Source organism: Pecten maximus, chromosome 13 (genome assembly GCF_902652985.1).
Source record: "Pecten maximus chromosome 13, xPecMax1.1, whole genome shotgun sequence".
NCBI lineage: Eukaryota > Metazoa > Mollusca > Bivalvia > Pectinida > Pectinidae > Pecten > Pecten maximus.
The window spans coordinates 29,316,332-29,328,534 of NC_047027.1; the positions used below are offsets into that span (position 1 = coordinate 29,316,332).

Consider the following 12,203-nt stretch of genomic DNA (forward strand, 5'->3'; position numbering starts at 1 on the left):
ACGTTTGTAATACTAAACAGATATGTGTTGATTGTAATTTTGATGTGTAGACTTATGTCAGCAATCATATACTAGTCTGATGTTACATATATATGAAATAAATGACAATAAATTACTACACAGTACTATTATAGATACATGCATGTACTTACACTGTACAGTAACACTAGTTATTATAGTCGACTCCCCGACAACATTCCTAGATACTTACACTGTACAGTAACACTAGTTATTATAGTCGACTCCCCGACAACATTCCAAGTTACTTACACTGTACAGTAACACTGGTTATTATAGTCGACTCCCCGACAACATTCCAGCAGTACACCTGTACGTCCCGTGTTCTGATCTGTCCAGTTGTCCCAGTGACAACACAGGTGAGACAGTAAAGTTGATGTTGTCCGGTCGTGTCCAGACAAAGGTACAGCCAGGTCTACAGACCGCTGTACAGGTGATGTCCGGTAACGTGTCCCCCTCTGTCCTGGTGTAGAAAGTGTCGGATGGGGACAGAGCTATGGAGGTACCGGGGCTATCTGTAATGTTACATATACACCCTATCAATCCATTACTTATATCAGATCCCTTTATGTTTATACAACCTTACAATTAGGACAATACACCAACTCTTCAGTTTAATATTGCAACATTATTTAAAGTGTTGTAATAGACAGAGCTGATGTACTAGCTACAGTTGTTTTACTCTATTATATAGGACTACAGGCTAAAACGGTAATCATGTGAGCAGTGTCAAGTAAACATAACTGTTCTTTTAAAAGCAAATGTTTAGTTATTAAGGAAAAAATAACCTCTTTATATTTGTTCTGTCCACCTACGGGATCTTTTGATAACTGCATCGGATATTTTAAATCGGGACATATGTCGCTTTATTATCCTGAATCTGTAACCCGTTAAAATGGTAGATTTATTAAATTAAATCAAACTTCAAATTTATACAATCAGTGTGTGCGTGGTACTTTTATCAATTATTTGCTACCAAAATAAATGTAGGAATTTAACACACGTTGTTGGAATACTTTACACTCTCATACCACGTCCAGTGTATAGTCCTGACTGTCCAGTATTTTTTTTTTTTTTTAATCTTATTTATCCGGTAAATATTTTGCAAAACTTAATGCATTGTAAATAGGGAAACTCATATTTAATACCCACCTGCCACATTAAGTGTATAATCATCACTGTCCAGTGTTTGATCAGGTAGGTTAAGGTTGGTACGTCTACAGTACCACACAGATCCATGATCTCCCGTCTGTGGCTGTATGATCCACCGGAACACTGTACCAAGCCTTACTCCAGACGTTACACAGGAACAGACATCCGGTGTACAGGGGACGGCGGGGCTGACTTTAACGTTGTAACATTGGTCACCAGCTACTTGTATAGCACCTACTGTAGTAGTGACGTCAGGACGGCGGTACAACTGGACAGCATAGGCCTCCTCTGGTACATCACATGTCAGTGTAAACTCAGTCCCAGGGACAGCGTACTCAGACGACCCCGTCAGTGTAACAGCATCTAAAAATGTTTGAATTATTTAATTTAGAAAAAAATAATTGATGCAATATATATTGATGGTTTCAACGGAAGTATATGTGACCCCAGTTCAGATATTTAGTTGTCTAAGTTAAAAGTTTATCAAGAGTCCTGATAATGTTAGGTTCTGATGACGTATAATTTTACGGTATCCTGGATATAAAAAAAAAACATTCAAGTTGAACTAAGCATACATTACCGTCATATGGATGCTTATTAATGATTAATAGTATTACTGTACCAATCTTGGGGACCCATAAATGTTATCGTCAGTTGAGGCCACGTCTCGTCCAAGTAGACGAAATAGTCAATCGATATTGTAAAACCCAATATTGATTAAACAAAATGCATACACTCTCCTGGAAATATGGCTATATATGCAGTTGGACCTCACACTTATATGGGAAAGAAACGTAACATCATCTACGTGATTCTGATAACAACATGTCTACAGACATCAATCGATGTAAACAATGTTTTGAAACTTGTAAAATATATATATTCATATATTTTTATGTACGGGCTCATGTGAATTTCGTCTGTGAAAAAAAAACTGGTAGGTGATTATAATAGAAACGACATACAAGCGAATTCAACCCGCATTTAGGTGAACTCGATTTTACCTACATGTAGCTAATAGCTGCACGTGCACATCTGGTAAGCGTGAGGCAAGGTGCAAACAAAAACCACAAGGTCGTGTTTGTACCACGCGATCGAGGACCTCAATATATTTGAAAAAAGAGGAAGAAATTATATAATTGTATAAACGATATCTAGCTTCCCTTATGACACGTAGCCTGGTCTCATTTTATCGGATTTACTATTTTAAACTCTCATAAAAAGACGTAAGCCATAGTAAATATACATTATAATAAATCGGACTGATTAAATACGATATCTTCTGAAGTATATGCATAAAAGAAATTATATATATTTGTTCAGTACGAGATCAAACTGTTTCTCCGTCAATAAATGACAACTTGGCTACAAGTAGCTTAAATTCATTCTGGCTGCTTAATTGTGACATTCACATGTACTTGAGTTTTATCTTTGAAATAGCAGGCGAAAGAAACACTCGTTTAATGTTAAGGACAACACCGTCTGTAGCGAATACCCAAATAAACTGTTAAGATATGTTATGGTAGTGCTGTACAATGTGTTAGTTCAGTTAGTTGTTGTACATTATATTTCGAACAGCTACATAATCATGGTGTTTTTATATATTTATTTTCTGAATACTTGCCACAACTAGTTTTGTTAATTGACAATTGTCTTTATTTTGAAAATGACAAAGCTTCCACACTCGAAATATTATCATGCTAATTATACTCGTTTTAATTTGCTAACCGCAACAATGCGTGTCCATAAAACATGAAACATAGACATAGATATATATATATTTAAAGTAGCATGTAACATACCAGCATGGCCCTAGAGGAATATAAATGTGTATCCAGAATTATATCCTTAGTACGGGTTCTTTCCCCAATGACGTAGCCCGAGAGGAAATAGCCCTTACCAGGGACATAATTCTGGATAACTACCATGCTTCAGCTCAATAATCCGTGAAAACATCGCCGAATTCCTCGCTCTGAACGCCATTTTTCAAACGGCTCTCTCAGCCTGCCCAGATTCTTCATTTACATACGGGGTTGAAAGGTTATGCGATTATATAATCGTCAGTCGTCGGGTGAACTTTTGGGGGTCATCTCCGCATACTTTATTTTACATCTGCATGTACAGGACGTCGTTTGCGAGATCACGGATTAATAATTATATAAGGTTGCATGTTTTAATACAAGTGATGAGATCGTCCTTTTCTTTTCTTTAACTGCATCATTTCGTTAGTTGTTAAACTTCGTTTTGAAATCGAAAGATTGCATGTAACGGTGCTCAGTAACTTGTTCAAGACAGGAACATGAATTATCATTATCAGTTGAAATTTTTCGAACTTGAAATTTGGATGGGGTAATAGCTGATAGTTGTTTGATATTTTGTTTTTTATTGAACTTGCCATCTATTTAGGGTTATCTTCAATTAAAAAAATGGACCACTACATGACTAGATCTAGTTAAAAATATATAGACCACACACAATACATGTATCGGTAAGAATAAGAGGTTATTCTGGGTGTTCTGGCATTAGCCCTAAATACTATAAAATTATGGCGTAGACACAAAATAACTATACTACTACCCCTCAAGTATTCCGTTTTCTTTCTCATTTATATTCAGTTTCTTTATTCTGTAAGCACTTCAGCCAGTGTGATCATCATTATTAGAGTAGCGTTGGATGTTTACACACTCAATTACTCAGATAATTCACCAATAACTTAAATATCATATATGCGATGTAAAGTGGAATTACATAGATAACCAGTATTACGAAGAATACTTTACAATGCGTTAAACCCTTTGACATTGTTACCCCCCCCCCCCACCCCCCCCCCCCCCCCCCCCCCCCCCCCCCCCCCCATACCCCCAACCCTACAGTAAGTGTATCTTAAAAAACGAATTCCCGTATCAATCAGCGAAATGATAGTATGAAATCATTAAAAAAATATTTCTCATATACTTTTTTATATAAAACACTAGAATGCTGGATTTTGCATTTACCTTCTAATTTTTTAGGGGGATTACCCCTCCCCCCTCCACCCCCCATCCCTTCCCCTCCCCCTATAATTTCGCACGCACCCTAATTGAAAGTTTATTAAAATCGAAATCAAATAAGTAAGTAATACTGTTTCGAAAATTTGAATAAAAAGGGGTTTAAAATAAAATGAAATTCCTCAATATCTCGATAATCATACAGTGATAGATCTATAGGTAAGTCCCGAGTCTTGCATGAAATTTTGATTGAACTCGAAGAATTTCTGGCAAACATTAAATCTAACATTGTGGGAAATGAAAATAAATTGAAGATAGAGCATCGATCATAACGTACAAATCGTTTTGCAGGTCTGAAGTATGATCCTCGTATTTGACGACGACATGCTATTTGTAAAATGTGAAGAAAGAAATGAACAGGTCTGAAGTAAGTAATGTTGGTACATACGTATACGTTCCGGTAACCTGATGACAGTCTTATTCGTGATTCACTTTTCTTTTGTTCGTCTAGATTTCAGTAAACTGACAAAAGTAAATCTATAAATAAGGATTTTGTTCTACCTTTGTAACAAAAGTATGCGAATCCATTTCCCATTTTTTTTTTTTTTTTTTTCTCTCTCAATTTTCAAGTATAAAATGTCTAGGCCTACTACGTGAATGTGATTGCAGAATAGGCATTCTTGACTTCGTTTGCTTGTCATATACGTGGCATGGTACACTCACGTTCAAAATGAATAATAATTTATGATTATAAATCATCATTCATTGACGAAAATTTTTAAATAATCGTAAATTAGACGAAACTCTTCAGCGATCAGAAGCGTTTTCCGGACAAAATGCACCCGACGACTGACGATTATATAATCGCATAACCTTTCAACCCCGTATGTAAATGAAGAATCTGGACAGGCTGAGGGAACCGTTTGAAAAATGGCGTTAGCGAGGAATTCGGCGATGTTTTCACGGATTATTGTGTTTTAGATGTAACAATTCGTATTGAGTGACACGGTAGGTTAAAGATGAATGTTTCCTGATGACGATAGTATATAGTATGCACTGTGTCAGTTCGAATAAATATGTTTTTTAGTCGATTGAAGTGAGATTGGGTGCCGTTTCGCTTGTGGCGGAGTTACCAACCTTGAGCTTAACAGATTTGACGCTGTCGAATAAAAAAAAAAAATGATGAAAATCACATGTTCTATGCAAGCGCCTGTGCTAGCTAAAAGGTCCTTTGCTATTGTTTGGTTCCAAATGTTCATATCTGTCAAATTAAACGACTTCCTTCTTTACTTCAATCTTTCAACAATACCATAAGGACATTGATTTATTTTGTGTTTGAATAATACATAAAATGAATACGTTAGTGTCACGCACGAATGATATCCAGCATTTTCTATATTAACATGAAGCTCAGCCACACTTTGGTATGTACCATACACTTATCAAACCAAGTTTAATTATAAATTACATGAATAAAGTAAGAAAAATGCATATGTCATTGTTTTAACAATGTATCCTGCGATAATAAATATCAGATCGAAGCTTAAACACGTGTCACTTTGTTGTAAGTTTAAAAACTCGTTCCGTTCGTGTGTTAGTTGGAGAAGCATTGTAAGCTTGATGGTGTATTTATTCTTACTTTTGCTATTTGTTACAGAGTGTGTTTGTTAAAACAGTTGAGTAACTCGAGCCGAACCACGTACTGTTGTTTATCAAGCAAGTTACCTACAGTGCTATTACATAGCATCTTCCTATTTCCATTACTCTGTCAAGGTAAAATACTGGATATGGAGTATCTGTAGGATAAATATTATACATGGTAGAGAGGTAAGAATATAGTAGATACGTACCTGACGATGATGAGACTGTCAGAAGTAACAAGATGAACCGGATGAGTTTTATATCACAGTGAGATACAAATAAATGCCGATTTTTTAGGTAAATATTGGACGTATATCTGTATACGTACATGTTGTATGTAAACTTCCTGGTCGGTACGGTCCTATTTAAAGCTATAAATAGATATATCCCTGTCGTAATGTATACCGTTAAACACCGGGTTACAATTACAACAATGCGCTACTAGGTGTACAGATTGTTGACTGAGAAATGTTTCCGTGAGTGTGAGTTAAGTGTTTTTTTTTAGTTCCTAGTAACAATGTATTGCATGAATTGAGGTTCGCTTTAGCGTTGACTGCATCTTCGTCGAAGTTGAATGAACATTGTGTATACTTTAACATGTTTAGTCTGACTTGACCTGTATTAGAGTTTCCTCTGCAGTGTCTTTCTATCAAACTTTACCCACTGGTTCCTCTCTGTAACACAATCTCGATGTGAATTGTTGATATCATTTTCTACACAAAACATTGGTATAAATGTTAAATTATTTATATAATTTAGTATTGACGGCTTCATCAGGCCGAATGACAACAACTTGAGAAAATTCCTTAATGTTGGATTCTAGAAAGGGATTCGACTTTAACATTGTTGAAAATATTACACGAAGGATTTTAAAGGGTCTGCGTTTTTTCGTTTTCTTACTTTTTATTTTCATTTATATATGCCTCATATATACCACAGGGTATCACGACCTGTACAATGAAGTGATACTTCCAAATTGATAGTAATTAATGATATCAATATGAAAAAACACACTATCAATTAGAAAACAGATCAAATAATACTTGGTTTATTTTGTTTAACGTCCTATCAAAAGCAAGTGTAATTTAAGGACATGCCGGTTTTGAAGGTGGAGGAGAGCCAAAGTACATTTACCAGGAGAAAACCCGCCGGCCTACGGACAGTACCTGGCAACTGCCCCACGTAGGCTTCGAACTATCAACCTAGAGATGGAGGGCTGGTGATAATATGTTTTGACACCTTTACCAATCAGCCACCGCGGCCCCTCAATTAATACATACACTCAAAGACATATAACCGAATTGTACTATTTATTCTAGCCATAAGTTAGCGATTGACTTCGAATGAGATTGACATGCCATTGTTGTCTCTCAATTAATACATACACCCAGAGACAGGTGTCAATCCTGTTCGAAGTTAATCGCTAGGTATACATTGAAACATATCATTTAATTCATTTGTGTTAAATATGAAGTAGAAATCATAGAATTAAATCACATGTCGCTCTCAAAAAAGTAAACTGTATCAGTCCATTAGGAACACTAAATAATAAACTTATTGGACAGCTTTACATAACTTATTGAACAGTTTTACGTAACTTATTGGACAGCTTTACGTAACATATTGTACAGCTTTACGTCACTTATTGGACAGCTTTACGTAACTTATTGGACAGTTTTACCTAACTTATTGGACAGCTTTACGTAACATATTGTACAGCTTTACGTCACTTATTTGACAGCTTTATGTAACTTATTGCACAGTTTTACCTAACTTATTGGACAGCTTTACGTAAATTATTGGACAGCTTTACGTAACTTAATGGACAGTTTTACCTAACTTATTGGACAGCTTTACGTAACTTGTATGACAGCTTCACCTAACTTATTCGACAGCTTTACATAACTTATTGGACAGTTTTAAGTTACTTATTGGACAGTTTTACGTAACTTATTGGACAGGTTTACGGAACCTATTGGACATATTTACGTAACTTATTGGACAGATTCAAGTCACTTATTGGACAGTTTTACGTCACTTATTGGGCAGTTTTACGTAACTTATCGGACAGCTTTACGTAACGGATTGGACAGTTAACGTAACTTATTGGACAGCTTTACGTTACTTATTGGACAGTTTTACGTAAGCTATTGGACAGTTTTACACAACCTATTGGACAGTTCAACGTAATTTTTTGACAGCTTTACGTTACTTATTGGACAGCTTTACGTAACTTATTGGACAGCTTTACGTAACTTATTGGACAGCTTAATATAACTTATTGGACAGCTGAATATAATTTATTAAACATTTTACGTTAATTATTTAACAGCTTGAAATACAACGTATTGGACAGCTTTACGTAACTTATTTGACAGCTTTACGTAAGTTATTGGACAGCTTCACGTAACTTATTGGCAGTTTTAGGTAATCTCTTGGACAGCTTTACGAAACTTATTGGACAGCTTCACGTAACTTATTGACAGTTTGACGTAAATTATTGGACAGCTTTACGTCACTTATTGACAGTTTTACGTAACGTATTGACAGCTTTACGTAACATATTGGACAGTTTTACGTAACGTATTGACAGTTTTACGTAACTTATTGACAGCTTTACGTAGCTTATTGACAGCTTATGTACCTTATTAACAGCTTTACCTCACTTATTGGACAGTTTTACCTAACTTATTAGACAGTTTTACCTAACTTATTTGACAGTTTACGCAACTTATTTGACAGCTTTAAGTAACTGATTGGACAGTTTTACGTAACTTATTGGACAGCTTTACGTTACTTATTGATCAGCTTTAAGTAACTTATTGGACAGCTTCATGGAACTTATTTGACAGTTTTGTGTAACTAATTAGATAGCTTTGCGTAACTGATTGGACAGCTTTACGTAACTTATTGGACAGCTTTACGTCACTTATTGACAGTTTAACGTAACCTATTGGAAAAATTTACGTAACTTATTGGACAGCTTCATGTATCGTATTGACAGTTTTACGTAACATATTGGACAGTTTACGTAACGTATTGACAGTTTTACGTAACATATTGACAGTTTAACGTAACCTATTGGAAAAATTTACGTAACTTATTAGACAGCTTTACCTAACTTATTGGACAGTCTATGTAACTAATTAGACAGCTTAATATAACTTATTAGATAGTTTACGTAACTTATTGGACAGCTTTACGTAACTTATTGGACAGCTTAACGTTACTTATTGGACAGCTTTAAGTAACTTATTGGATAGCTTTACGTAACTGATTGGACAGCTTTACGTAAGCTATTGGACAGTTTTACGTAACTTATAGGACAGCTTAACGTAATTTATTTGACAGTTTTACGTAACTAATTGGACAGCTTGATGCAAATTATTGGACAGCTTTGTATAACTTATTGGACAGTTTTACGTAACTTATTGGACAGCTTAACGTAACTTATTGGGCAGCTTAATATAACTTATTGGACAGCTTAATATAATTTATTGGACAGTTTTAGGTTACTTATTTAACAGCTGGAAATACAACTTATTGACAGTTTTAGGTAACTTATTGGACAGCTCTACGTCACTTACTTACAGCTTTACCTAACGTATTGACAGCTTTACGTAACATATTGGACAGCTTTACATAACGTATTGACAGTTTGACCTAACTTATTGACAGTTTTACGTAGCTTATCGAACAGTTTTAAGTAACTTATTGACAGCTTATTTACCTTATTGAGAGCTTTACGTCACTTATTGGACGGCTTTACATAACTTATTGACAGCTTTACGTAACTTATTGAACAGTTTTAAGTAACTTGTTGATATATTATGTACTTTATTGGCAGCTTTACGTCACTTATTGGACAGCTTTACGTCACTTATTGGACAGCTTTACCTAACTTATTGGACAGTTTATTTAACTAATTTGACAGCTTAATATATAGAGAATACATGGTCAGTATCTTACAATACAAGGTTTATTTTGGCGAGGGTTAGGAAAGACGAGATGGCGAGCCTTTGGCGAGCCATCTCGTCTTTCCGTTCCGAGCCAAAATAAACCTTGTATTGTAAGATACTTACCATGTATTCTGTTTATCCTGCAACTATTTCACAGTAGCTGACATTCAAGTTAAATGGAAAAAACGTCATTTGTTTACCTTTTTGAACTGAAGCGATGCGTCCGCATTGTGGCGCAGGAATATTTCCATTCATAAGAACTATATTTACTTCCGCCTGTAATGTCACTGCGCTGTTACAATATAGTTCCGATCATTTTTGCTACCTCAAAGTGTAATTTCACACATATGTGTATGAAAATATCACGCAAATACATTTTATTTCTGATAACGAATTGTTTAATACCTTTATAATGACATAATTCATTCAAGTTAAAGTTTTACAATTCGCACTAGAAAATGTTAAGCTTAGTCAGTAAGCTAACAGGGTACGTACCATGTACACACGTGTGTCACTGTTGTAATCGTTACATAACATTGGATTTTACGGAAACATGCATCGACATCAAGGCTATAGCCTTACATTGGATTACTGGTATAGATATTCAGGTTGTTGATATGAAGTGTTGCACCATAAAATATGGAGTTTAATTGAGAATTCGCCTGTGTAATAGAGCTAGTGCTGCTGGCATTGTGCACGGATGGAACATGTGTAAAATTCATTTCGCTGGACGGATTTAAATTAACGGGATTTCCTGTTTCACGGTGAGTGGCTAACATGTTTGAGTAACTTCTTTGTTGTGTTTCGGAAATGGAATTTCAACTAATCGTACGGGTCTAGGCACATGAGAATTTTCATCGTACACAGGAAGGGGCACAGGGGCTTGAGACGGGGCTGGTTCTGGGTTCAGTACAATTTCAGAGTTTTCATCATTTACCGTCATTTCTAGATCAATACAAGTAGACAAAATGTCAAAGTTAATATCAAAATTGCAATCCACCATTCCTGTTACACTGTTGTCAATTTCGTCATCGGATGAAGATTGTTGTGACATTTTTCTGGATTCTCGTACAATGTAACAGACGCTGACAGCTGACGATTGTTGACAAACAATATGACGTCATCATTATCAGGTCAAAGTTTGTGCGCGTGATCATGAGGTCAACTTGAAAGTAGTTCCGTCAGAGTTGGAAAAAGTTCACGTGAATCCTATTGACGGATAAAGCACTTCGTATTGACGGATAAAGCACAAGTTTATCCGACAGTAGTTATCGGTCAGTGAGTGTGGCAGTTGCAGGATAAAACTTATTAGATAGTTTACGTAACTTATTGGACAGCTTTACGTAACTTATTGGACAGCTTTACGTAACTTATTGGACAGCTTTACGTTACTTATTGGACAGCTATACGTCACTTGGTGGAAAGCTTTACCTAACTTATTTCTCAGTGTACGTAACTTATTGGACAGCTTTACGTCACTTATTGGACAGCTTTACCTAACCTATTGGACAGTTTTCGTTACTTATTGGACAGCTTGATATTATCTATTAGACAGTTTACGTAACTTATTGGACACCTTTACGTCACTTGTTGGACAGCTTTACGTTACTTATTGGACAGTTTACGTAACTTACTGGACAGCATTACGTTACTTATTAGGCAGCTTGATATCACTTATTGGACAACTTTACGTTACTTATTGGACAGTTTTACGTAACTTATTGAGCAGCTTTACGTTACTTATCTGACAGCTTCACGTCACTTATCTGACAGCTTTACTTCACTTTTTTGACAGCTTTACGTTACTTATTGGGCAGCTGTACGTAACTTCTTGGACAGTTTCACAATGTGTGCATTATATAAGTGTCATATGCTAAGATACTCCAGACGAAAATTTATTAGATACGGTGTACGTAAAAAACATAGAGGCTATGTTTTTTTGAAAGCTTCTAGTTTATTGTCAAACGCGTGATTCAACGTATTCAACGATATTGCATCACACAGATGACCCAGGGGTGATCCTTCATGTTGTTACATACGTGTGCGTACAGATGCAGCCTAGAGGTGGGCCATAATGTTGGACTAAATTGAATAATTTGTGGTATACAATGTACAAACATGTGGCAATGATGCAGTGTATATCACCAACGAATGATGGCATTTAATGTGTCTGGAAATAAGTAAATGTATCAGGTAACTACATCCACTGCATCAAAATGCTTATTGTCATGCTTGTCTAGGTCGGCTCACCTGATATGTGTTATGTTTATTTTTTCTATTTTTTTTATTTTTTTTTTGCGATAATCACATGTACATCACCATTTTAACCGATAACGCTTGTTATCTTTGAAAAAAGATATTCCAGATCAAGAGTTATACACTCGGGTATTTTTTTTTTCCTGGGTCTTTGTCATTTATTACTGAGACACCTAGAATGGTCACTGTA

General features: G+C 35.6%; 1 protein-coding gene across 1 annotated transcript in view; it reads right to left on the reverse strand.

Annotated features, from left to right (window-relative positions):
• The window catches only part of LOC117340633 (hemicentin-2-like), a 33,450-nt gene extending 22,750 nt beyond the window's left edge, over positions 1-10,700 (reverse strand). Inside the window, exons 1-2 of the mRNA XM_033902397.1 lie at positions 10,535-10,700; positions 1,171-1,533 (exon numbers count right to left, since the gene is read on the reverse strand). Coding sequence (XP_033758288.1) covers positions 1,171-1,533; positions 10,535-10,700 — 529 coding nt within the window. The remainder of the gene's footprint in view (positions 1-1,170; positions 1,534-10,534) is intronic.
• Between the last annotated feature and the right edge of the window lie 1,503 nt (positions 10,701-12,203).